We start from the raw sequence: 22405 nt of genomic DNA, 5'->3' as shown, positions 1-22405 counted from the left end.
TTATAAAATCTTGAATTTACATTTTCTCTTTCCTTTCTTTTTTTTTTAATTTACAAGCAATTGTTATTTTGTGGTTTCTATTAACAAAAAAAAAAACAAACACTCAATTCATGCCCTCTCTTGGATGTTCACATAGGTTAGTTTAGCATAAAACTTAACAAATCACTCCTATATGGGTTCTTAGTATAATTAACTTCTAATGTTATAATAATTATATATTTAATAAAGTTTAAAAATATAGAAATTCAATTTAAACTATTTTGGTTCCTAAAAAGAATGAAGAAAAACATGTTAAGAAAAATAATTTTTTCATGTTTGGTTTCACTATGAAAAATATAAAAGAAAATCAAATATAATTAAAATTCATAAAAAATTATATATTTTTAAATTATTTAATATTTATATAATAAAGACAAATAAGTTAAACGAGTTTGAAAAATTAGATAAAAATGATTTATTGAGTTTAAACCTAGTTTTTATTTTTCTTCAATTTTTTCTTTCTCTTACTTTTAGTCTCTATTTTTTTTTCTTCACATTTTCTCTCAAACTTTTTTTAAAAACCAAATATAACCTTTAAGAAATTTCAAAATTTACACTTGATAAGTGTTTTTTTCAAAAATAATTTATCTCAATGTTATTATTAGAAGACACATTTCTTATTTGTATCCAAATACAACTTGGTTCTCCAATAAAAGTACATAAAAAAATATAAGCACTCACTCTCGAACAAACTCTTTAGGATTTGGTTCGATTTATACATATAAAGATTAAACTTGTTGGAAGCATTGTGGAATAGAAATTTGCAATTTAATTAGCTTTTTATCAAGTGAATGCAGAGAGAGAGAGAAGGTAGAGAGATTAATAAATCGAAAATGTGAAAAAGAAATATAGATTGGACATGAAAAGTAAAGAAATTAGGACATGAAAAGTGAAATATGTTACAAACACCTCATGTGAATCGAGTGTCAAGTGTCAACTTCATTCATGAGGAGCGGAGGAGCCTAAAATAGTAATTTCATTGTAAGCTTCTTCTTTGCTTCCTACATCTGCATGTGTCTCTTCCGCTTTTGTGGTCCAGCCACAACGGGAGGCTGACTTCATGACCTTTCGATTCATTTCTTTTTTAAATAATATTTTAAAAATTATATAAAATGAGACAAACCCATGAAAAGTAAAATAAAATAAAACATTATGATTGATATTCTTTGCAATTTTTTTTTTCTTAAATTTGGAGTCAGGGGAAGAGAAAAATGAAAAGTTAATTTATTGGTTTTGCTCGGTACTTGTTTAATGAATATTTGCAATTAATTGGTTGAGAGAAAAAAAATTCTACAAATATTTAATGTATATGAGATAATATATAATATTGGGGTGGCTGTCGGGAGCGCTGGAAAGGGCTGGAAAGGGCTTTGATGGTTGAGTTTAGTCATAGCAGCACATGAATGGTCGCTTCCGCGTCCTGCTGTGAAGGCTCTGGTCAGTATTTAAATGCTAACTGTCACCACCATTTTAATACATTTGGATTTGGGCCTTCCTACAGTATACGAAAGAAGTATTGAGAAAGGTTCACTAATCATTCGGTGTTATTTATATATTTTTAAATTTTATTATTAGAATCATATCTTATTTATCTTTGATCTTATTTACTTGTATCTTCGATTGATGACCTAAATCTCACTACACACGTTCAATCATTTTCCTCTATTTGGAGCCTCCTCTGTGCCTGGATTGAAGCAGATAACAGACCCTTCAGAATTTGGAGGACAAGTTTCTTTTTGGAGTTTGCAGGCATGGGAGCTTTTTACCTTCATGGTCCAGAATGCTGCTACTCAATTCATGTTCAATGTAAGAAAATACGGTAAATAGCAACATCAATTAGGGACAATGAAAAAGAAAATTTACACATGCAGTAAAGACAAATGTGAAAGAAAAATGGTTAAATTTAGAGTCCAAGTCATTCCTAAAACCACGTTTCACGACGTAAGTTGTCCATACTCAATTTGTTTGTATCAACGACTATATTGCTCATCCATCTCACTTCAACTGTGAATCTTGTATCTCTCAACCTGGTTCCTTTCTCCTGGGGAGAGGCCGGGAGATTTGAACATTTTAACTCTTATCTTCCATACCCATCCTCTACAGAGAGCATCCTCACGAATTAACTACAACATATTTGGACATAAATAAAACAGGCACCTCTATCTACTGTTGTTTTGCCCTCTTCCGTGCCAAAAAACGTTCCTTAGCTGCAGCCACTGCATCTTCGCTTCTTTTATGATGATCACTTTTTGGTTGCTGAGCTAGTGTCTCTTCAGCTAAAGCTTTTTCTTGTGCAGAAGCATCAGAAACTGGCTTTATATCCAAGGACTGGGAGCTTTCCTTTGAAGGAGTAGAAGTCTTGCCTTCATGCCCTTCATGCCCTTCATGCCCTTCATTTATCACAGAAGAATCTGTATGTGTATTTGTGGATGAGGAGCCTTTTTCTGATGTATCAGCATCCACTTTTTCTTCCCGCTTCCTCAACTTAGCCTCTATCCCTCCAAAAGCAACATTTTTTGAAAGATTGTAGTAGAAATCACTCAAATCACTCTTCTTTGTAACCTTTTAAATAAGAAAGTAAACATACATTAATATAATTAAAAAGGGCTTAATACAAAAAAGAACTACAAAACATAACAAGTTCTGATGAAATTAATGGCAGAGAAGCCAGTATAAACATTGATCTTCTTGAATGAGTTTCATTTAGCATGTTATATCAGAAATTATATTAGAATATGCTGTTCCTTGTTTTTTGACTATTTGCTTACTATTCGTGTGCTACAACTCCCAAAGGCAAATTCCGGGACCAAGATTCCAAAGTTTAGCTTGTACTTTGGACATTTAGCAGAGGCAGTGTATCAACATGTTAAATGAGATCATCATGGAAAAAAGAATCTAGGAGTGATGCAACAAAGGGTAAAAAAGTGAACCATCAAATAGCATTGATGCAGCAAGCAAAATAAGAGTGCGTTTGGTAGTGATTCTAGGAAGTATTTCTAACCTTTGTAACACTTGGAAATTTTCATCCTTCAAGTATTAAAAATGCTAAAAATACTTGTTATAATCACTGTCAAACACACAAGTTTTTGAGTATATGGATAGTAGTGTAAAGTAGAAAGCCATAATAAATTGCATCATCATAACAAAAATCTCTTAATTGTTTTCTTTTCTGATGAGTAATGTTTTCTTTTTCCTTTTTGCTGTTACATGAAATCAATCATGAAACCTCCACATTCGCTCCCCAACCCCTTGGAAGTTGGAACTACAGACAAGTTAACCTCCAGGTTTAAATTTATAGGACTTATTTCATAAGCCTTGTCTTAATTTGTAAGTTCAAGCCAACTACATGTGCAACATTACTTTTGCATAATTAAAATTGGTTAGTTTTGACTGAAGCAGTGCAATAATTTTGCCTCACTCTAGACAAAATTTTAAGCCCAATGTAACATACTAACATTCATTTCACATCATTAGCAAGGGTAATTGATAATAACTAATAAGGAATATTAATCACAAATATAGTAAGTGCAGTGCAGATGAAGGAAAGTAAAACATACATCGTCTTTCTCTTCTCGAAGTTCACGCAACCGCTCTTCCTCCAACCACTTTGCCTGCTCTGCAAGTTTCTTTTTGTAAGCACCTGTGATAAATTTGTCTTTGTCTGCATATAGGGCATCATCTTTGCTTCTCTCTTTAACAAGCTTTTTCTCATATATAATCTCATGTTCTCGCTCTCTTTGTTTTGCCTTTTCAATCAGCTTTTGGATATATTTGGGCTGCAATGGAAAATGAAGAAACTGATCAGAACCATACAAGAATCTCGAACAAATTGAACAGGAACAAACCTTTACAACTTAATTTTCTTTCAAAAAGGAAAAACAACAAAACAAATGAAATAAAAAATAAAAATAAAATAAAAACCATGAGCATTAATTCATTAGTAGCACTCTCAGTTCTGGTTGGATTATATCAATCTCATAGGTGAGAGTCTCATTTCCGGATTGAAGAACTTAGGTTTCAACTGAAGTTCTGAACTTAAACAGAGGAAGCAGCACATGCTTCAAACTTGCTTCGACCAAGATTTATGCTTGAAGTCAGTTGCTTTATGAACTACAGAGGTTAACCTACCACTTAGCGAAAAAGGTTAAGCTGTTAGGAAACATATATAAACAAGCCAGAGCTGTGATTCATAGAGGTTTGGGTTTAAGCCTCTGTTTATTTGCTCCCCTTTTTATTGTTTATCAATTTTGATACATATGTTTGTCTACCTCCCCATGTTGAATTGGAGCCACAAATAAGAGCATATTAGCTTGATATATATTGTTGACTTATGTTCTCATTATGTCCCACAAGTATAGACCCACTTAGGATGTTGGAGCAAAATCTCCACCAGATCTGTCCCAATCAGGGGCTCACCTAATGATAAAGCTTAAGTTTCATAAGAACAACTTATAGACCACATTGTCAAAGTTATAGCATTTTTTTTCCTTTTTTTCTTTCCCATGATAATGGGAATTTTACCCTGACAGCGAAGCCTTTATTCCAGCTGCAGCAAAGCAAACACTAGGTGATATGGTACTACCCTCTAGCCTACACCACTTAAATGCCAAGGAAGCTTGAACATGAACTAGAAGGCACTACTGCTGGGCTACACCTCAGGGGGCATCAAGGTTCTTGCATTTGAATTACAAATTTAACACATATTCATAATAAGTTTAAAGAAGAAACTTGCAACATGTTAAGACTAAAATTATATCATAGGTCCTTTGTAGGAAGTACATTGAAAACTGATTCTTGAGAAGGCTTATAAAGAAAATATTCTGATGGGAAAAACTAGGTGTTTTGTGCTTTCTACACTTTAACAAGCCCATATATGCATACTCTACTTCAGTGTCAGCTCAACAAGCATATACTCCCTAGTATAGCCATTTTGAATTTCCATCAGTTCCATGTTCTTACAAAGAACATTATGGTAAACAAACAGATAGGAGAGGTTCACCAGTTTACGTCCAAAAGCAGATAGGAGGGATTCTGGCTAGTTCATATTAAAAAGGAATTCTCATAGGCAAGTAGATAGAATGCTGTCAAGAAAAACAAGAAATCTGATCAATTCTGAAAACAACTTAAGCTATTGAAACAAGAGAAACAAGATAATGACCTAGCTATCACAGAAGCAGATGCAACAGGAAAAGGTGAATGCTGGTGGTGGTGAACAGAAACAAAAGTTGACATGTGTGATGTGCTGCAGGAGAAGCTTGTCTCTTGATGATAAAGCGATGCTTGCCATAGGCTCCTATTACCTATTCATACTTCCTATTACTACAATTTCATATTTTCAACTTCTCAGACAGTTTCAGAACTCAATGCATCAATTTTCAAACTTCAAACAGAATTGTTATCTATTTATTAATTCATCTCAAACAAAGAATAAATTAATAATAGATGCCTCTCATCTTTGGGATTTCTGAAAATTCAGACAATGTCAAAAGAAGGTGAGGGAGGAGAGTCAGAATAAACTCAACTTATTTCACCTTCATGATGCTCTGATTTCTGCACATTAAATGAAAGTGAGATTGCTCTATGCACTCATTCTCGCAACAAAACAGGGTTCTCAGATCCATAACTATGACAAACAAAAGGGGTCTGGGTTTGGAAGATGACAATAGAGACATTATACTAGAAGTAGTGGGATAAAATAGGAAACATGAACTACCAACTTAAGTTTTCATATGCCTTAAGAATATATTGTTGATAATAAATAGGAGCTAGACCACAAAGTAGCCCTCTCTCTCTCACACACACACAAAAAGTATTTCCCCCCACCTCCTCCCATTTGTTATATCAATTTGGATTTGGAGATAGAACATTTAAGCAATAATCCAAATATTTTTCCATGCATTCATAGTAGTCATTTAGTTATGCTTTTCAGAGGTATATGTAAGAACCACAAACATCAAGGTACCTTTCTCTCTTGGCGATCCTGTGCTAGAGGACGAATTGTTTTCTCCTTCATTTCTTCATAAACATCATCATAATCAAATGCTGTGGGATCCTCTTCCAAGGCTTTCTTATGCTGTTCCTCTATCTACAAAACAAAGTGTGGAAATCTAAAAATAAATAGTAGAAACATTAACGAGGTGAAAGCAGGAATTAAAAAATTGCTAAACAGATCACTACATCCTTGAGAGTCTTGTTTTTGCTGGCTTGGCGAGAAATCTCTCTCTCAATATCATCCTCATTCTCATCACAGAACCCAAGAGGAGGTGGAAGTGGAGGTCTTGTTGGCTGCTTCTTCTGCTGTGAGGGGGGAACCCTAAGTTGCAAGCCATACTTCTTCATTTCAAATTTTTCTTCCACTTCTGCAAAAAATAGAGTAGGATAAAAGCCATGATATGTGGATCATATATGTAAAACATTTCCCTTCTATAATTAAATAATGCAGAACTACAGTAAATATTATCAAATATATAAATATATATTGTAGCAGATGTGAAAAACAAATACAATGAAAAAGAAAAGTCACATAGCTATCTATATGTGATTTCTCTATACTACCTATATAAAAAAGTCACCTTTTTTAAGGAGGTGACCCTAGAAGTTTGCTATTTTCCCAGCAAAAAAGAAAAAGGGAAAAGGGGATCCCTAATGCCTCCTCTTGGTGTAAAAGATATTTCACACCTTCTGGCAATAGATAAATAATATTAAACAAAAAATCTACAAAAAGTCACACTTTTATACAAATCAATTGGCCAGGCAAGGCTGCATTAGGATTTTTAGCATCAAGGTTACAGTGAAAAAATCTAGCCCCATCAATGCAAAAGGAAGATGCTGAAAAGTTACTTCCAGTGCAGTTAAATCCTAGCTTCCTTGGACAGAATCTTAGAAAAATTCTCCTACATGCTAATCCAAGAAATCTGAAGTTCGTAGAAGATCTTCAGGAGCTTAAAAGGTGATCTTACATTCAATGCCTCTGATGTCTGAACCATACTTCCTTCAGATGTTTTCTTCAGCTTAACAGTTAATGAGAACTATCTATTCCAAAAGAATAATGAATACCTTGAGTATCATATTTAGAGAATTTTCAATGATTTGATGCATGAACATTTAAACCCAAAGCTTTTGTTAACTTCAGATCACTCCTCATTTGCTTCCGAATTCAACATATCAAAAGACTTCAATAACCATTACAAGTGGCTTGCTCCTCATTTCACCATTGGGAATAATCACATTTTCAGGATATTAATTATGGATTAATAATAACTCCCAATCCATAGCAGCAGTCTCCAAATGAAGACAACTTGACTTTAATAGTTGTGTAAAGTTACAATTGTTGGAGCTATATAACCCTCTGTTGAGGTGGCTGATAAGTGATACCCTCAACCATTAGCAGGCAATAGCTTCCTACAAGGATGTTGCTTTAATAAATAACTAATACAGCTAGAAAATTTTGCTATCCACTCTCAAATTAGAAGATGAGGACTAGTTAACTCAATCAGCATCAAAGGTTAAGCACCAACTCTCCACTTCACTAGATAGCATCAAAACCTACATTTCTTAAAGGCCACACAGACAAATTCTACTGCAAAATGCAAAAGCAAGCAAAAAGTTCTTCAAATAACTTAAAAGCCTACAGGCTGTTTCCTTATTCAATAATTTAAAGATCAAGCACACATGCAGCAGATTTGTACAATTCCAAAACTGGATCACCATGTAAGACTAACAGGGGAAGTCGAAATAACCAATACCTTTGGAACTAGGACATAAATCTTAGGATATCAATACATCAGAACTAATCATTTGTAATGCCAGACGCCTAGATTGTTGGAAATTGATTCCACATTAACTACATAATAAAACCACCATAAACTCCACACTAATGACTTATCCAGGACTCCAATATTCTACTAATCACATTAACAATATCAAAATCAACTGCATCACTAGAACCAAATCAGAACTATTGATCTATATATACCATGACTGAGAGCTCAAGCATCAAAGTCAAGAAGATCAAGCCTAGGTTGTTCACCCATATCATCACCACCCTTACAATAATCAAATCTTTGGTCCCAACTCAGGTTAGTGTACTAAATTAATAACATTGCTAAATGCATAAAATAATAAATTTTTTAGAAATTTTTAAAGGCCTAAGGAAATATAAATTAGGAATTGATGAAGTGCATCAAAAGATAACAAATAAAAATTCATAATACAGTATCAAGTAACTTTTTACAGTAAACAACGAGATGGAGGAGCGAGAAAGACCTAGAGAGAGAGTGTGTGCGAGAGATGGAGAAGAAAGCTGGGACCAGGGTGGGAGCAGGATCGCAGCGGGCTTCCTCCAGTCAGGGGTTCGGAGAAGGAGCTTTGGGGTTGAATCAAAAATTTTTGAGGTAGAGACAGAGAGAAAAAAAGGGAGGACGCAAATCTTCATTGTTGAAAGAAAGGGAGGTGTCTCCTCCTGGGTAAAGTTGGGACAGGCGAGTCTAGGGCCGCTCATGGAAGGCCTGACCTTCTGCATCAAGGATACGAGGAATGGACATTGGGAGAAATCTTGGCAAGAGAATGGGAGAGCCTTCTCTTTAACGCGCGGCGAAAACAAGGGGGGATGCTTCCTACGCCTGGGTGTCACGGATCGGGAAAAGAAAAGATTTAACATCTTTGTACCCAAAGGCAAAGGAACAAAAGGGGTTTGGGCCCTGTTGGTTGAGGTGTTGCGGGAAATAGAGCCTGGCTCAGATGGTCAGAAGAGTCAGCAAGTGAAGGAGAAGTGTTGGAGCCCCATGTTGGGAAAATCCTTCGCGGACGTGGTGAAACAGAAGCGCAGTTGCGAGGAGGTGGTGCGGGTAAAAATCGTTAATAAGCCATCAGGTGAAAGACTGGAGAAATTGGCTCAGTGCCTAGTCGGAAGCTGGGAACCGATGCTAGGAAGGGGTGAAGATCTGCGAAGCTGGGGGACCCAAATGTCAAAGTGGTGGGGATTGAAGGGCAACTTAGGCTTGGCCAAGTTGGAAGACGGCAAAGCCCTGTTGGAATTTGAGTTAAGAGCAGAGGCTGAGAAAGCCCTAAAAAATGGTGCCATATCGATCAGTGGCTGCGACGTGCGACTGGAGAAATGGAGCCAAAGGACGGGATGCGTGATGGAGGAAGAGAAGAAGAGAGAGGCTTGGGTGAGAATACTGGGCTTACCTATCTTCTTATGGGATCGGGACACCCTATGTAAGATAGGAGAGGGATGTGGGGAATTTTTGGACATTGACGCCAAAACGGTAAGGATGGAGGAGTTGCAGTGGGCTAGGATTCGGGTAAGGATCAAAGAAGATAGAATCCCTAGTATGGTGGATATATGGGTGGAAAACACGTGCTATTCGGTGGCCTTGTGGTGGGAAATCAGGCCGACGTTAAGAAAGTTGCAGGCCGCCGACAAAGGAAGAAACCTCGCAGCTGCTGGAGAGGGAGCGGGTGAGTTTCAGCCACGCGAGGGCAAGCGCGTGATGGAGGAGGAAGGGGGCTCAAGGCTCGAGACTCAGAAGCAGGTGGTGGATGGGATGTGGAGGCTGACAGCTGGGGCGGGGCAACCCATGGACTGTCCTCACGGGTCGGGTGGGTCGCATTTAGGGTTTCAGGGTATGGAGCGTAGACAAGGCGGCCCGTTAGTGCAGGGCCTCTTGGAGAGACCATGTGGGCCTGGGGGCATTACAATTCAGTCCCCTTTGGTGGATCATGTTGGGCCAAAAGAGAGGGTGGATTTTAGAAGGTCCATTATCTGGAAGCCCAAGGAAGGTGTTGGACCGGTGGTCGAAGGCCCATCGGTGGAGACCAATCTCCATTCTAATGTGGCCCAGACTTGTGGCCCAAGGTGCTCGATGAACCCAGCCCCTAATGATCCTTTGCTCAGGGAGGAAGATGACATGCGCAGGCTAAGTGGGGCAGAGCTCATCCAAAAAGAGAGATCGTCTACTGATCTTGCCTTGGCTGAGGAAGCGATGAGGTACGATAAGGTTTATGAGTGCCTGGTTTCTGGGACCCCCTCTTCTCTTTCTCCTTTTTTTGGTCGGACTCCAATGGGGGAGTATTGCGACCTTTCTAGGGATGGCAAAGAGCGTGATGAGGGAGAAAATCCGATCCAAATGATCATGGGATCGAAATCCCCTACGGGTGAGAATCCCGACTGTTGGGATTTGGTGGAGGTAAACAACAATACAACTGAAGATGGTGGAAAGGAGATGGCCTTAGACCAAATAGTACCACATGCATCTAGGGCAGAGGGGGAGCTTAGCTGGGAAAAGAGTGATCTGGCCAAGTTCAGCAATTTCTTGGGATTTTCGACAGAGGGTCTGGAGAAGGAAATTATGGATTTTTTGGTCAAAATTCGTAAGAGAAGGGAAAGAGTGCATAGTAAATCCCTATTGGAGAAAACAAAATTCGAGAGAGAACTGAGAAGGTTAGAGTGCTCCATTAACTATGAAGGGGGGAAGAAACAAAATGGTGGAGAGCAAGCAAGGGGGTGCCAGATTACGGAAGTCTAATGAAGCTACGAATCCTTAGCTGGAATGTTCGGGGAGCTAATGACAGCTCCAAGAGAAGGATTATTAAGGCAGTGATCAGGAGTCAGAGGGTGGATCTCCTTTGTCTTCAGGAGACCAAAATTCAGTCATTATCGGAGGGTCTGGTGAGAAGTTTGGGCGCTGGCAGGTGGTCTAAGTGGGTGGCATTGGATGCAGTGGGCTCTGCAGGAGGAATGTTGGTGTGTTGGGATAAAAGGTCGTTGGAGGTGATGGAGACGGAGGTGGGGAAGTTTTCTGTATCGTGTAGGTTTAGAAATGTGGAAAATGGGCTGACCTGGTTCTTTACTGGTGTGTACGGGCCCTTTTCGAAAGGTGACAGAGAATGCCTGTGGGAAGAGCTAGGGGCGATTAGAGGCCTGTGGGAAGATCTGTGGTGTTTAGGGGGTGACTTCAATGTCATTCTGTCCCAGAGGGAAAGGAATAGACAGGGAAGGCTGACTGGGGCTATGAGAATTTTTGCTCAAACCGTTGATGAATTAGAGTTGATGGATCTCCCTATGCAAGGGGGTGCTTTCACTTGGAGTGGGGGAAGGGATAACCAATCTTGGGCAAGGCTAGATAGATTTTTGGTGACTCAACAGTGGCTGGAGATGTTCAGTGGGGTCGCCCAATGTAGACTGCAGAGACCCACTTTTGACCATTTTCCTATTTTGCTGATGGGTGGTGGGTTGCGAAGAGGTCCTACTCCGTTCAGATTTGAGAACATGTGGTTGAAAGTGGACGGTTTTAAAGGTCTTCTACGGGAGTGGTGGCAGGGGATTGAGGTGAGAGGAAGGGCCAGTTTCAGGTTGGCCTCCAAACTGAAGTTACTAAAGCAAAGGATTAAGACCTGGAATAGGGAGGTGTTTGGAAGGCTGGAAGTTAACAAAACTTCTGCCCTCCAGCAAGTGGAATATTGGGACGGAGTGGAGAGTGAGAGGTGTCTCTCTTTAGCTGAAACTGAGCAGAAAAAGGAAGCCAAGGACGCCTTTCAAAAATGGGTGCTGTTGGAAGAAGTTCATTGGAGGCAGAAGTCAAGGGAGCTGTGGCTTAAGGAAGGGGATAGGAACACCGGCTATTTCCATCGGATGGCTAATGCCCATCGTAGGAACAATTCCCTGGACAGGATAATGATTAATGGTGAGTGGCTGACTGAGGATCAAGAGGTGAGGGAGGGGATTGTGAATGCCTTCCAGAATTTCTTATCAGAAGAACCGGGGTGGAGAGCGGACATTGAGGGGTTGCACCTAAATCAAATTACTCTTCGGGAAGCTGAAGACTTGGAGAAGCCTTTTACTGAGGAGGAAATCCACGGTGCCTTGATGGAGATGAGGGGAGATAAAGCTCCAGGGCCGGATGGATTCACAATGGCTTTTTGGCAAGAATGCTGGCCGTTTGTGAAGGAGGAGGTGGTGGATCTCTTTAAGGAATTCTTTGAGTATGGGTCGTTCTCCAAATGTCTCAACACTACCTTTCTGGTCCTCATCCCTAAGAAAGGAGGTGCTGAAGACTTAGGGGATTTCAGGCCCATTAGCTTGCTTGGGGGGTTATATAAAATCTTGGCCAAAGTCCTAGCCAATAGGCTAAAGAAGGTGCTTGATAGGGTCGTTTCGACAGATCAAAATGCTTTTGTGAGAGGGAGACAGATTCTAGATGCGTCTCTAGTGGCAAATGAGGTGATTGACTACTGGCACAAAAGGAAAGAGAAAGGGTTGATTTGCAAATTGGACATTGAAAAAGCCTATGATAGTTTAAACTGGGAGTTTTTGATGAAGGTGCTCCGGAAGATGGGATTTGGGTCGCGTTGGATGGATTGGATGTGGTGGTGTATATCCACGGCTAAATTTTCCATCTTAATCAACGGGGTGCCTGCTGGTTTCTTTCCAAATTCAAAGGGGTTGAGGCAAGGAGATCCCCTTTCTCCGTATCTCTTCATCTTGGGCATGGAAGTTCTTAGCACACTGTTTAGACGGGCCGGTGAGGGGGGTTTCCTTTCTGGCTGTAGGCTTCGGGGGAGAGGGGGTGTGGAGATGAACGTTTCGCACCTTCTCTTTGCTGATGATACAATCATTTTTTGCAAAGCGGAAAGAGAGCAAGTATCCAATCTAAGCTGGATCTTGGCGTGGTTTGAGGCGGCTTCGGGTCTCAGAATTAATCTTGCTAAGAGTGCCCTAATTCCTGTTGGGTAGGTGGATGAGTTGGAGGAGATGGCGGCTGAGTTAGGATGCAGATTGGGAGCATTGCCCACTGTCTATTTGGGGCTGCCCCTAGGAGCCCATCATAAAACTTCTTCTTCTTGGGATGGGGTGGAAGAGAGAATGAGAAGAAGATTAGCCCAATGGAAAAGGCAATACATCTCGAAGGGGGGGAGAATTACTCTTATCAAAAGCACTTTGGCCAGCATACCCATCTACTTTCTATCCCTAATACGTATCCCTACATCTGTCACAAAAAGGATTGAGAAAATCCAAAGAGATTTCCTTTGGGGGGGAGGAAGTTTGGAGAGGAAAGCTCATTTAATTAAGTGGAAGGTGGTTTGTAGCCCTAAGGAGGAGGGAGGTCTGGGCATCCGAAAAATAGATGTATTGAACAAAGCCTTGCTGGGCAAATGGGTGTGGAGATACGCCTATGAGAAGGAGAATCTATGGAAAAGGGTGATAGGGGTGAAATATGGTCAAGAGGGGGGTGGGTGGAGGACTAAGGACGTTTGTGGGCCTTATGGAGTGGGATTGTGGAAGGAGATCATGAAGGAAGCTGATTGGTGCTGGGAGAGTATTGTGTTTAAGGTAGGCAAGGGGACCAGAATCTTGTTTTGGACGGATAAGTGGTGCGGTAATGAGGCCCTTTCTCATATTTTCCCTCAACTGTTTACCTTGGCGGGTAATAGGAATGCCAAAGTAAGTGAAGTGTGGGACTCTAGCTTGGGTCAAGGAGGTTGGAATCTCATATTGGCTAGAGATTTCAATGATTGGGAGCTGGAACAGATTGAAAATATGTTGAATCTGCTGAAGGATTTCAGGACTTCGATTGAGGAGGATGCTGTGAGATGGAAAAGGGAAAGCAATGGTGTTTTCGGGGCTAAGGGTGCTTACAAAATTCTGGTGGGGTCATCAGCTTGTATCTTCCCGAACAGACGCATTTGGATGGTTAAGGTGCCAACAAAAGTATCTTTTTTTGCTTGGGAAGCTTCGTGGGGGAAGATCCTCACTTTGGATAAGCTTCAAAGAAGGGGGTGGCAACTCCCTAACCGGTGTTTTCTGTGTGGATGTGAAGAGGAAAGTGCGAATCATATTATGTTACATTGTACAGTGGTTAAGACTCTATGGGAGATCGCTCTCGCCATTTTTGGAGTCCAATGGGTGTTCTCAGAATCAGTTATAGAAGTGTTACTTAGTTGGCGGGGATCTTTTGTGGGGAAAAAAAGAAAAGACACCTGGAATTCCATTCCGTTGTGCATTTTTTGGACGGTTTGGAAGGAAAGGAATAGGTTAGCTTTTAGGGGGGGGTCTTTAGATATACAAAAATTCAAGAATTTTTTTGTATGTAATTTGTGGAGTTGGGCTAGGGTGTACATTGGTGAGGATACCTATTCTCTTTTAGGCTTTTTGGAGTGGCTCGCGGCCACTTGAGGGTGGGTGAGGCTCTCCCTCTTTTTTGTGTATACCCCCTGTATACATGCGGCTTTTTAGCCTTTTCTAATATATTCTGATCGTTTATCTATCAAAAAAAAAAAGTAACTTTTTACAACTTTTATTTCTCTTAATTCAACTCTTCTCAGAACCATCGCATACTTGAAACCTCTTTATCTTTTAAGGCATTAAGTTTTGACACCACATCTCTTTCTTTTATAAGTTTTTTTATCTTCCACAATTAATAATCATCTTTGCTTTTTTAGAATATCTTAGGCTTCTATGTATTAACTTTTGACCACATCTATTGTTTTTGGATTTATAAGTCATATACAAGTGTTGTGTAGTAGAAACATAATTTTTTTTTTAATTTGTCGAGCTGTAAATAGGCTATAATTGAGTTGTAAATAGAATAGGAGAATTATTTTAAAATCCCTTAAATTGAGGGATTCGGTTAGATAGTTTTCTGATTTAGGAATAAGTTAGTTTCCTAAAATGTCTCTTGTTTCCCATTTCTTCTCTTGTAATCTCTTATATTAACTGTGTGTATAGTCAATCTAATATATAGAACTTATTATTTTTCATCCCATATTTCGTATCATGGTATCAAAGCAATAGGTTTTTTAAACTTGGGCATCATTCTGGCCTTCATCGCCATTTTTTCTAGCCTTCATAGTTGGATTTTTTTTTATTCACGTTTTCTTTCTCTACTTTGTTTTGCTCTGTTTTTTGAAGGCAAAACAAAGTATTTCACGTGTTCTTTTACCAGCCTTCATTGCTGTTGGTTTTTTGTTTCGCGATTTGCCTTAATTCCCAAGAGATCAGGTTTTTCGTGGAAAATGTCAGAGGTTGCAGAGACGACTACTACAGCACAATCGGAGGAGATTGTTCGATCTCAACAAACATTCAGGCTGCGTATAGGCTAGATGGAAAAAATTACCTTAAATGGTCTCTTTTGTTCGCACTGTGCTAAAAGGGAAAGGGAAGATCAGTCATCTTATGTGTACAGGGCGGAAACCAGGAAATCCTCGTTTTGAAGCATGGGATGAAGACAATTCTATGATTATGGCGTGGCTGTGGAATTCTATGACTCCTGAGATTAGCGACACATGTATGTTCTTGGCTACAGCTAAGGATATTTGGGACGCAATCCAATAGACGTATTCAAAAGCTAGAGATGCGGCTCAAGTATATGAGGTTAAGGTGAAGACGATTGCTGCAAAATAGGGAAGTAAAACAGTTACTGAATATGTCAATCAATTGAAAGCTTTGTGGCAAGAACTTGATCATTATAGGGTGATAAAAACCAAATGTCCTAAGGATGCCGCTGTTCTAAAGGATTTCATTGAACAAGATAGATCTATGATTTTCTTGTTAGGCTTAACCCAGAATTTGATCAAGTGAGAATCCAGATTCTTGGCAAGCAGGAGGTTCTGTGCTTTAATGAGGTGGTGGCACTGATTCGAGGCAAGGAAAGCCGAAGGAGTGTTATGCTTGAACCACAAACCTTGGATGGATCAACCCTAGTTGCAAAAACAAAATATTCAGAGCAAGGAAATAATTATCTGCCTAAACACTTAGGTAGAAACAATCAGTGGAAGGAGAACAAGGACAATCTCTGGTGCACCTATTACAAGAAACCAAGGCACACAAAAGAGAAGTGTTGGAAGCTGAATGGTAAGCCACCAAGTCGTGAATAAGGAAACCGAGGAGGGCAGCAAAGGCATCAAGCACACATGGCAGAGCAGCCTAAAACTGAGGAAAATTCAGCAACAGACGGGTTTAATAGTGAAGAAATGGAGAAGCTGAGAAGCTTGTTGGGATCCCTTGACAAACCTACTAGAACTTGTTCTTTGGCTCTTTCAGGTACACCTTCATTCTCTTTTTGCATAAATGCCTCACACAGAGTTTATGATGGCTCTTGAATAATAGACTCCGGTGCCACAAACCATATGACCTCCAAATCTCAACTTTTCTATACCTATACCTCAAGCCCAAGTAACAAGAAAATTGTAGTGGCCAATGGCTCTTTAGCTACCGTTGCAGGTTTCGGAGACATATACATCACACTTACCCTTATTCTTAAAAATGTCTTCCATGTACCAAAATCGTCGGCCAACCTTGTTTCCATTCAAAAGCTTACCTATGATCTTAAATGTTATGCTATTTTCTTCCCTTCTTATTGTGTTTTTCAGGAACAAGGCTCGGGGAGGAGGATTGGACTTGCTAAGGAAAGGAATGGTCTTTACAACCTTGAATCATCTCAGAAAACTAGTAATAATTTGTCGTTGTCTTTTCTCAGTTCCTCAAATAAATAGACCATTTGGTCGTATCACCTACGTCTAGGTCATCCATCTTTTATGGTTTTAAAGGTCATGTTTCCTCATTTTTTCCAATGATTAGATATTTCTGAGTTTCATTGCGAAACTTGTAAATTGGCAAAACATACTCGTGTATCTTTTCCTATTAGCAATAAAAGAAGTTCTCATCCTTTTCATTTGATTCATAGTGACATATGGGGACCTTCGACTATACCTAATGTTTCTGGGGCTCATTGGTTTGTATCCTTAATTGATGACTGCACTCGGGTTACATGGATCTTTCTTCTTAAACAAAAATCTTATGTTAACATTGTTATACCTAATTTCCACTCAACGGTTCAAAACCAATTTGGGGTTAAAATAAAAGGCTTTAGGACAGACAATGCTAGAGATTACTTCAACCGGATTTTGTCACCCTATTTTCAATCACAGGGCATTCTCCATGACTCATCATGTGTTAATACACCCCAACAAAATGGGGTAGCCAAAAGAAAAAATGGGCATTTACTCAACACAACTCAAGTCTTACTCTTTCAAGGGAATGTTCCTAAGACCTATTGGGGGGAAGCTGTTCTTACTGCCACATACATGATAAATAGAATTCCCTCATGAGTGTTAGACAACAAAAGCCCCGTAGAGATACTTAAGAGTTTCCATCCACACTTCAGAACCTCAAATGGGCTCACTCCTAGGGTATTTGGATGCACTGCATTTGTTCATGTCCACAGCCAACATAGAGACAAGCTAGACCCCCAAGCCATAAAATGTGTCTTCCTTGGTTACTCATCCACTCAAAAAGGATACAAGTGTTACAATCCCTCAATCAGAAAATTTTACATCTTTGCAAATGTCACCTTCATAGAAAATAAACCTTTTTTCCCCAAGTCCTCTCTTCAGGGGGAGATTTCAATGATGGAAGATAGCCATTGTAAGTCCTTTGAACCTCTTGACCTTCTTCATGTCTCAACCCATGGTGATGAAGAACTTGAGTCATCCGAGCCAATCACCCCTAAGTCACCCAATTTTCCCAATGAACCCGTGTCATCCCCTGTTCCAGCCAGCGTCACTCGCAATTTTCCACAGTTTCCTAAGGTGTATTCAAGGGAAAAGGTCATTCTAGAACAAAAGCAGGTCCAAGAATCCAAGTCAGACCCTGGGAATCAAATCACGATAAGATCAGACCCACCTTTACATACACAACCTGGTGAAACTTCCACTGACTCAACAGACAACCTAGACCTACACCTTCCCATTGCTGTCAGAAAAGGCACCAGAGAATGCACTAACCGACCACTCTATCCACTATCACACTATGTGTCTCTTAAGCACCTATCACCAGCCTACAAGAATTTCATTGTGAGTCTAAACACCACTATCATCCCTAACATTGTTTCTGAGGCATTGACAAAAAGGGAATGGAAGGATGCTATGAGAGAGGAGATGAGTGCATTAGAAAAGAATAAAACATGGGAGATTGTTGAAAGACCGAAAGGGAAAAACATTGTTGATTGCAAGTGGATTTTCACACTGAAATATAAGACTGATGGATCTCTTGAGAGACATAAAGCAAGATTGGTAGCCAAAGGGTACACTCAAACTTATGGAGTTGATTATCAGGAGACTTTTGCTCCAGTTAGAAAAATGAATACTGTAAGAATCCTACTATCACTAGTCGCCCACTATAATTGGCAACTCTTACAGTATGATGTTAAGAATGCATTTCTTCATGGTGATTTAGATGAAGAGATTTACATGAACATCCCACCAGGATTTGAGGGAAACACAGGTAACAAGGTGTGCAAGCTGAAAAAGGCCCTTTATGGGCTAAAACAATCTCCTAGGGCTTGGTTTGGGAGATTTGCAAAAGTCATGAAAGAGTCTGGGTACAAACAAAGTCAAAGTGACCACACTCTCTTCATTAAGCACTCAATTGCAGGGGGAGTAACTGCTCTTATAGTCTATGTTGACGACATCATAGTGGTTGGAAATGATGAGAGAAAAAAGCATGAAGTGAAGCAGAGATTAACAACAGAGTTTGAGATAAAGGAACTAGGGAAACTGAAGTACTTCCTCGGTATTGAGGTGGCATATTCCACACAAAGGATCTTCATCTCTCAACAAAAGTATGTGACTGATTTATTGGCAGAAACAGGGAAGATTAGGTGTAAACCAGTCTCTACCCCAATGGATCCAAACCACAAGTTGGGAGAAGTTAAAGAAGAACCAATGGTGGATAAAAGAATGTACCAGAGGTTGGTTGGTAGGCTCATATACCTTGCTCACACTCGGCCAAACATCGCCTACTCGGTGAGCGTGATCAGTCAATTCATGCATGATCCAAGAGAACCTCATCTTCAAGCTACTTATAGGGTGTTGCATTACTTGAAAGGCAACCCCGAGAAAGGAATTTTGTTCAAGAAGAAGAATACTCTTGCTCTAGAAGCATATATCGACGCTGACTATGCAAGTTCCCTAGTGGATCGAAGATCAACTATAGGGTATTGTACTTTTCTTGGAGGTAATCTGATAACATAGAGAAATAAAAAAGTAGAATGTGGTAGCAAGGTTGTTTGCAGAATCAAAGTTTAGGGTCATTGCTCAAGGGTTGTGTGAACTACTTTGGATGAAGATTATTCTAGATGATTTGAGAATCAAGTGAGATGGTCCTATGAAGCTCTATTGTGACAACAAGTCAGCTATCAATATTGCTCATAACCCTATACAACCCGATAGGACAAAACATATTGAGATTGATAGGCATTTCATCAAAGAAAAATTGGAGGAAGCAGTAGTGTGTATATCTTATGTTCCATCAGAACATCAATTAGTTGATATCCTAACAAAATGGCTGAATAGTTCAATGTTTCACGATCTTGTATTCAAGTTGAGAATGGAAGACATCTATTCCTCGGTTGTAGGGGGAGTGTCGAGTTGTAAATAGGTTGTAATTGAGTTGTAAATAGAATAGGAGAATTATTTTAAAATCCCTTAAATTCAGGGATTCAATTAGATGGTTTTCTAATTTAGGAATAAGTTAGTTTCCTATTATGTCTCTTGTTTCCTATTTCTTCTCTTGTAATCTCCTATATAAACTGTGTGTATAGTCAATCTAATATATAGAACTTATTATTTTTCATCCCATATTCCGTATCATAATTTAATAAATATTAATTTCAATAAATTAATAACACCACTAAAATAATAATTTCTCTTAGTCTCAAGCATATTATTTTATGGAGGTTTTGCATAATAAGCCTTATAAACTAAATTATCTTTACCCCTCAATATTTCAAAGGAATTCATAACAATTACAAACTAAGCCTTCAACCCAAACACCATGACTAACCCCACTTTGAAACTCTCTATATAATCTAAATTTTCCTTATCTTCTTTAATCCTTCAAGAAAAATCATGACAATACCATAGATTACCTTGTCAAAACAATTCAAAAACCTCATGTTAAAAGTTAGAAATGCCACTTTATCCTGATAAAAACATCTCCCTGTTCTAGCCACTTCCATCCAAATTCCTCCATAGAGAATGCAGCTCCATAGTCCAATCTGTTGCATTTACTTCCTAACCATGCCAACCTCCATTGTTTTTACTAATGCTTGTGACCCTTTTTTTCCCTCCAGAAATCGAAGAGTTATTGAAAGCTACAGGAAGCAAGTAGAAGGAACGATAAAGTCTTCTTCACTTAATGTCTAACACCATAATACTTTTACTTCATAACCCATAATCATATTAATTCACCACAGACCTGTATAAAAAACAATTCCATTTTTGTAATGCCCTCTACATAAAATTCTTGACTGAGAAGCTTCATTCTGAAAAACTGGGTTTAAACAGAATAACTTTCTACCACAACTCATTAACAACTAAACAGAGCAGCATAATCACATCACACCAATTACACTTTGTCCCACTATTTCCCTGCAGGCAGCAACCAAACAGAGGAGAATCCTGTACCCAAATTCAAAATTACACAAATGATGGTGGATTAAAATTGTCAATATAAATCATCTCAAATAAATAATGTAAATGTATACTATATATAAAAGTATGAAAAGTTTGTAGACTTTTTTCTTCTTAAAGTAATCCTACTAAATCACTTATTTCATTTTATATTTCACATCTTTATTGCTCAACTATAACAATCATTAATAAATTCACTTTCAATATCATATAAATTCACCTTTTTATTATTTAGCATTATAACCAATAAAATTAAATTCATTTTATTTATTTTTGCACTTTAAAGTTCTTTTTTGCTTTTTCTGAAATAAGAATTTTGATTTTCATTTTTATTTATTTATTTATTTACTTATTGTTGCTCTTCTTTTTCTTCCAAAGGCTTTCATTTGCACTGGGATTCATTTATAGCATAGTGGTTATCATTTATGTTTCCATGGTAAAAGTAGTGAACGTATGTTCAAGCCAAATCTTTTTAATACATAATTGTAGAAGACAGTGTTCCTAGATAATTAATTTTATAAAATTTCTAACTTGAGCTAGTCCAGAACGAAATCCTAGAATTCAAAATTTTCAAGAAGGTGTCAATGACATTGACAGGTTAAAAGCATTCAAAGAGAAACCATAGCCTTCTATTTGGTTTCCAAGAAAATAGAGCAATAAAAGAAAACAACTTATTTCTCATCTTCCGCTTCCAATAAAAGAAAAAGCCCCACAGCACCGAGTAAGTAGATTGGCCTGTTTTTGTATTCCCAAATCATCGTTGCTGAAAATTTTATGATTCAAATCATTGTTGGTGAAAATTTTGCCACATAAAATTCCAATTACTTTTTTCATATTTTATCTGTATCTAAACTAAACCTAATTTTGTACAAGAAAACATTCCCAAATAGAAAAGATCGTTAATCTAACGAAAATCTCAGTTTGAGCTGCAATCCAAACGGGCAATAGTTCCACGGCTGTTCAAAGAGAAACCCTAGAATTGAAAACTTACAGCAATAGCATATCCAACTTATAAAGCACTCAGAGTGAAATCCGGCTCACCGTTTGCTTAACAAGAAAAATGCAGAAAAATAAAAGAAAACCACGTTTAAATTACTTTGTTATCTCTCTCACTTTCTTTCCTGCCAAAAATCCAAAAGAAATGATAATAATAATAATAATTTGAAAAATTAAAAAACTCAGATGAACTAAGCCAACAGTCTTATGAGTTTAAGGTAAAGTGCAATTTTCTGTGTTCTGGAACCCTAGATGGTGAAAATTTTACGATCCAAAATTTTCTTTCATTTTCTCATTTTGATCGTATCTAACATAGAAATCCATAGGATGAATTGGGAATAGAGATTGGAACAGCACCTTGCACTCAGATATCCACCGAGAAGCAGCCTTTGGATGAGAGATTAATTGACTGTTGCTTGTGTAACCAGAGGTTGAACGCCTCTGTCGAAAAGTGAACGACTACCTTCAACTCACAGATCGACCGAAACGGAGCGTTTGGACTTTGGAGAAGGGATGATCGGATTCTTTTTCATCAACAGATATTGGATTTGAGGCTCCGTGAGTCAGTCGGGGAATACTGGGCTGTGCATAGGCCGGTCCAATTTTTGAACTACTGGGCTGAAGCCCCCGCCAGATTTTTGATAAATTTAGGTTATGTTTGGTTCAAAAATACTAAGCAAAAAAAATATATAAAAGAAAACAATTTTTTTATGTTTGGTGGTCTGAAAAATATAAAAATAAAATATAATATAATTAAAATTAATTAAAAAGTAATATATTTTTAAATTATTTAATTTTTATATTAATGAGTTAAAATAAATAAAATGAGTTTGAAGTAATAAAAACAAATAATTTATCGATTTTTAGTCTATTTTTTATTTTCCTTTATTTTTTCTTT

General features: G+C 38.3%; 1 protein-coding gene across 2 annotated transcripts; it reads right to left on the bottom strand.

The window, feature by feature from the left end:
• Positions 1-1922: 1922 nt before the first annotated feature.
• Positions 1923-22176, bottom strand: LOC100241506 (nuclear speckle splicing regulatory protein 1-like). 2 transcript variants are annotated; one of them, XM_059737677.1, is made up of 6 exons: positions 21865-22140; positions 21553-21632; positions 6217-6398; positions 6002-6124; positions 3597-3815; positions 1923-2601 (listed from the first exon to the last, which is right to left on the bottom strand). In XM_059737677.1, exons 3-6 carry the CDS (start codon positions 6376-6378, stop codon positions 2203-2205), a joined length of 903 nt encoding a protein of 300 aa, XP_059593660.1. In that variant the 5' UTR covers positions 6379-6398; positions 21553-21632; positions 21865-22140; the 3' UTR covers positions 1923-2202. The 2 variants fall into 2 exon arrangements, with proteins under 2 accessions (XP_059593660.1, XP_002271014.1); XM_002270978.5 differs by lacking the exon at positions 21553-21632 and having other exon boundaries at positions 21865-22176.
• Positions 22177-22405: the final 229 nt, after the last annotated feature.

This window comes from Vitis vinifera, chromosome 6, assembly GCF_030704535.1.
Source record: "Vitis vinifera cultivar Pinot Noir 40024 chromosome 6, ASM3070453v1".
Taxonomy (NCBI): Eukaryota; Viridiplantae; Streptophyta; class Magnoliopsida; order Vitales; family Vitaceae; genus Vitis; species Vitis vinifera.
The sequence above is the reverse complement of the archived record's forward strand: the minus strand, read 5'-3'. Positions and strand labels throughout refer to the sequence as shown.

Excerpts from the sequence above, each read along its gene's own strand:
- LOC100241506 (XM_002270978.5), bottom strand. The coding sequence starts at position 6,378 with ATGAAGAAGTATGGCTTGCAACTTAGGGTTCCCCCCTCACAGCAGAAG. Across the intron at positions 3,816-6,001 it reads AGGATCGCCAAGAGAGAAAG|CCCAAATATATCCAAAAGCT; the intron begins GTACCTTGATGT and ends TTTCCATTGCAG. Across the intron at positions 2,602-3,596 it reads TTCGAGAAGAGAAAGACGAT|GTTACAAAGAAGAGTGATTT; the intron begins GTATGTTTTACT and ends CTTATTTAAAAG.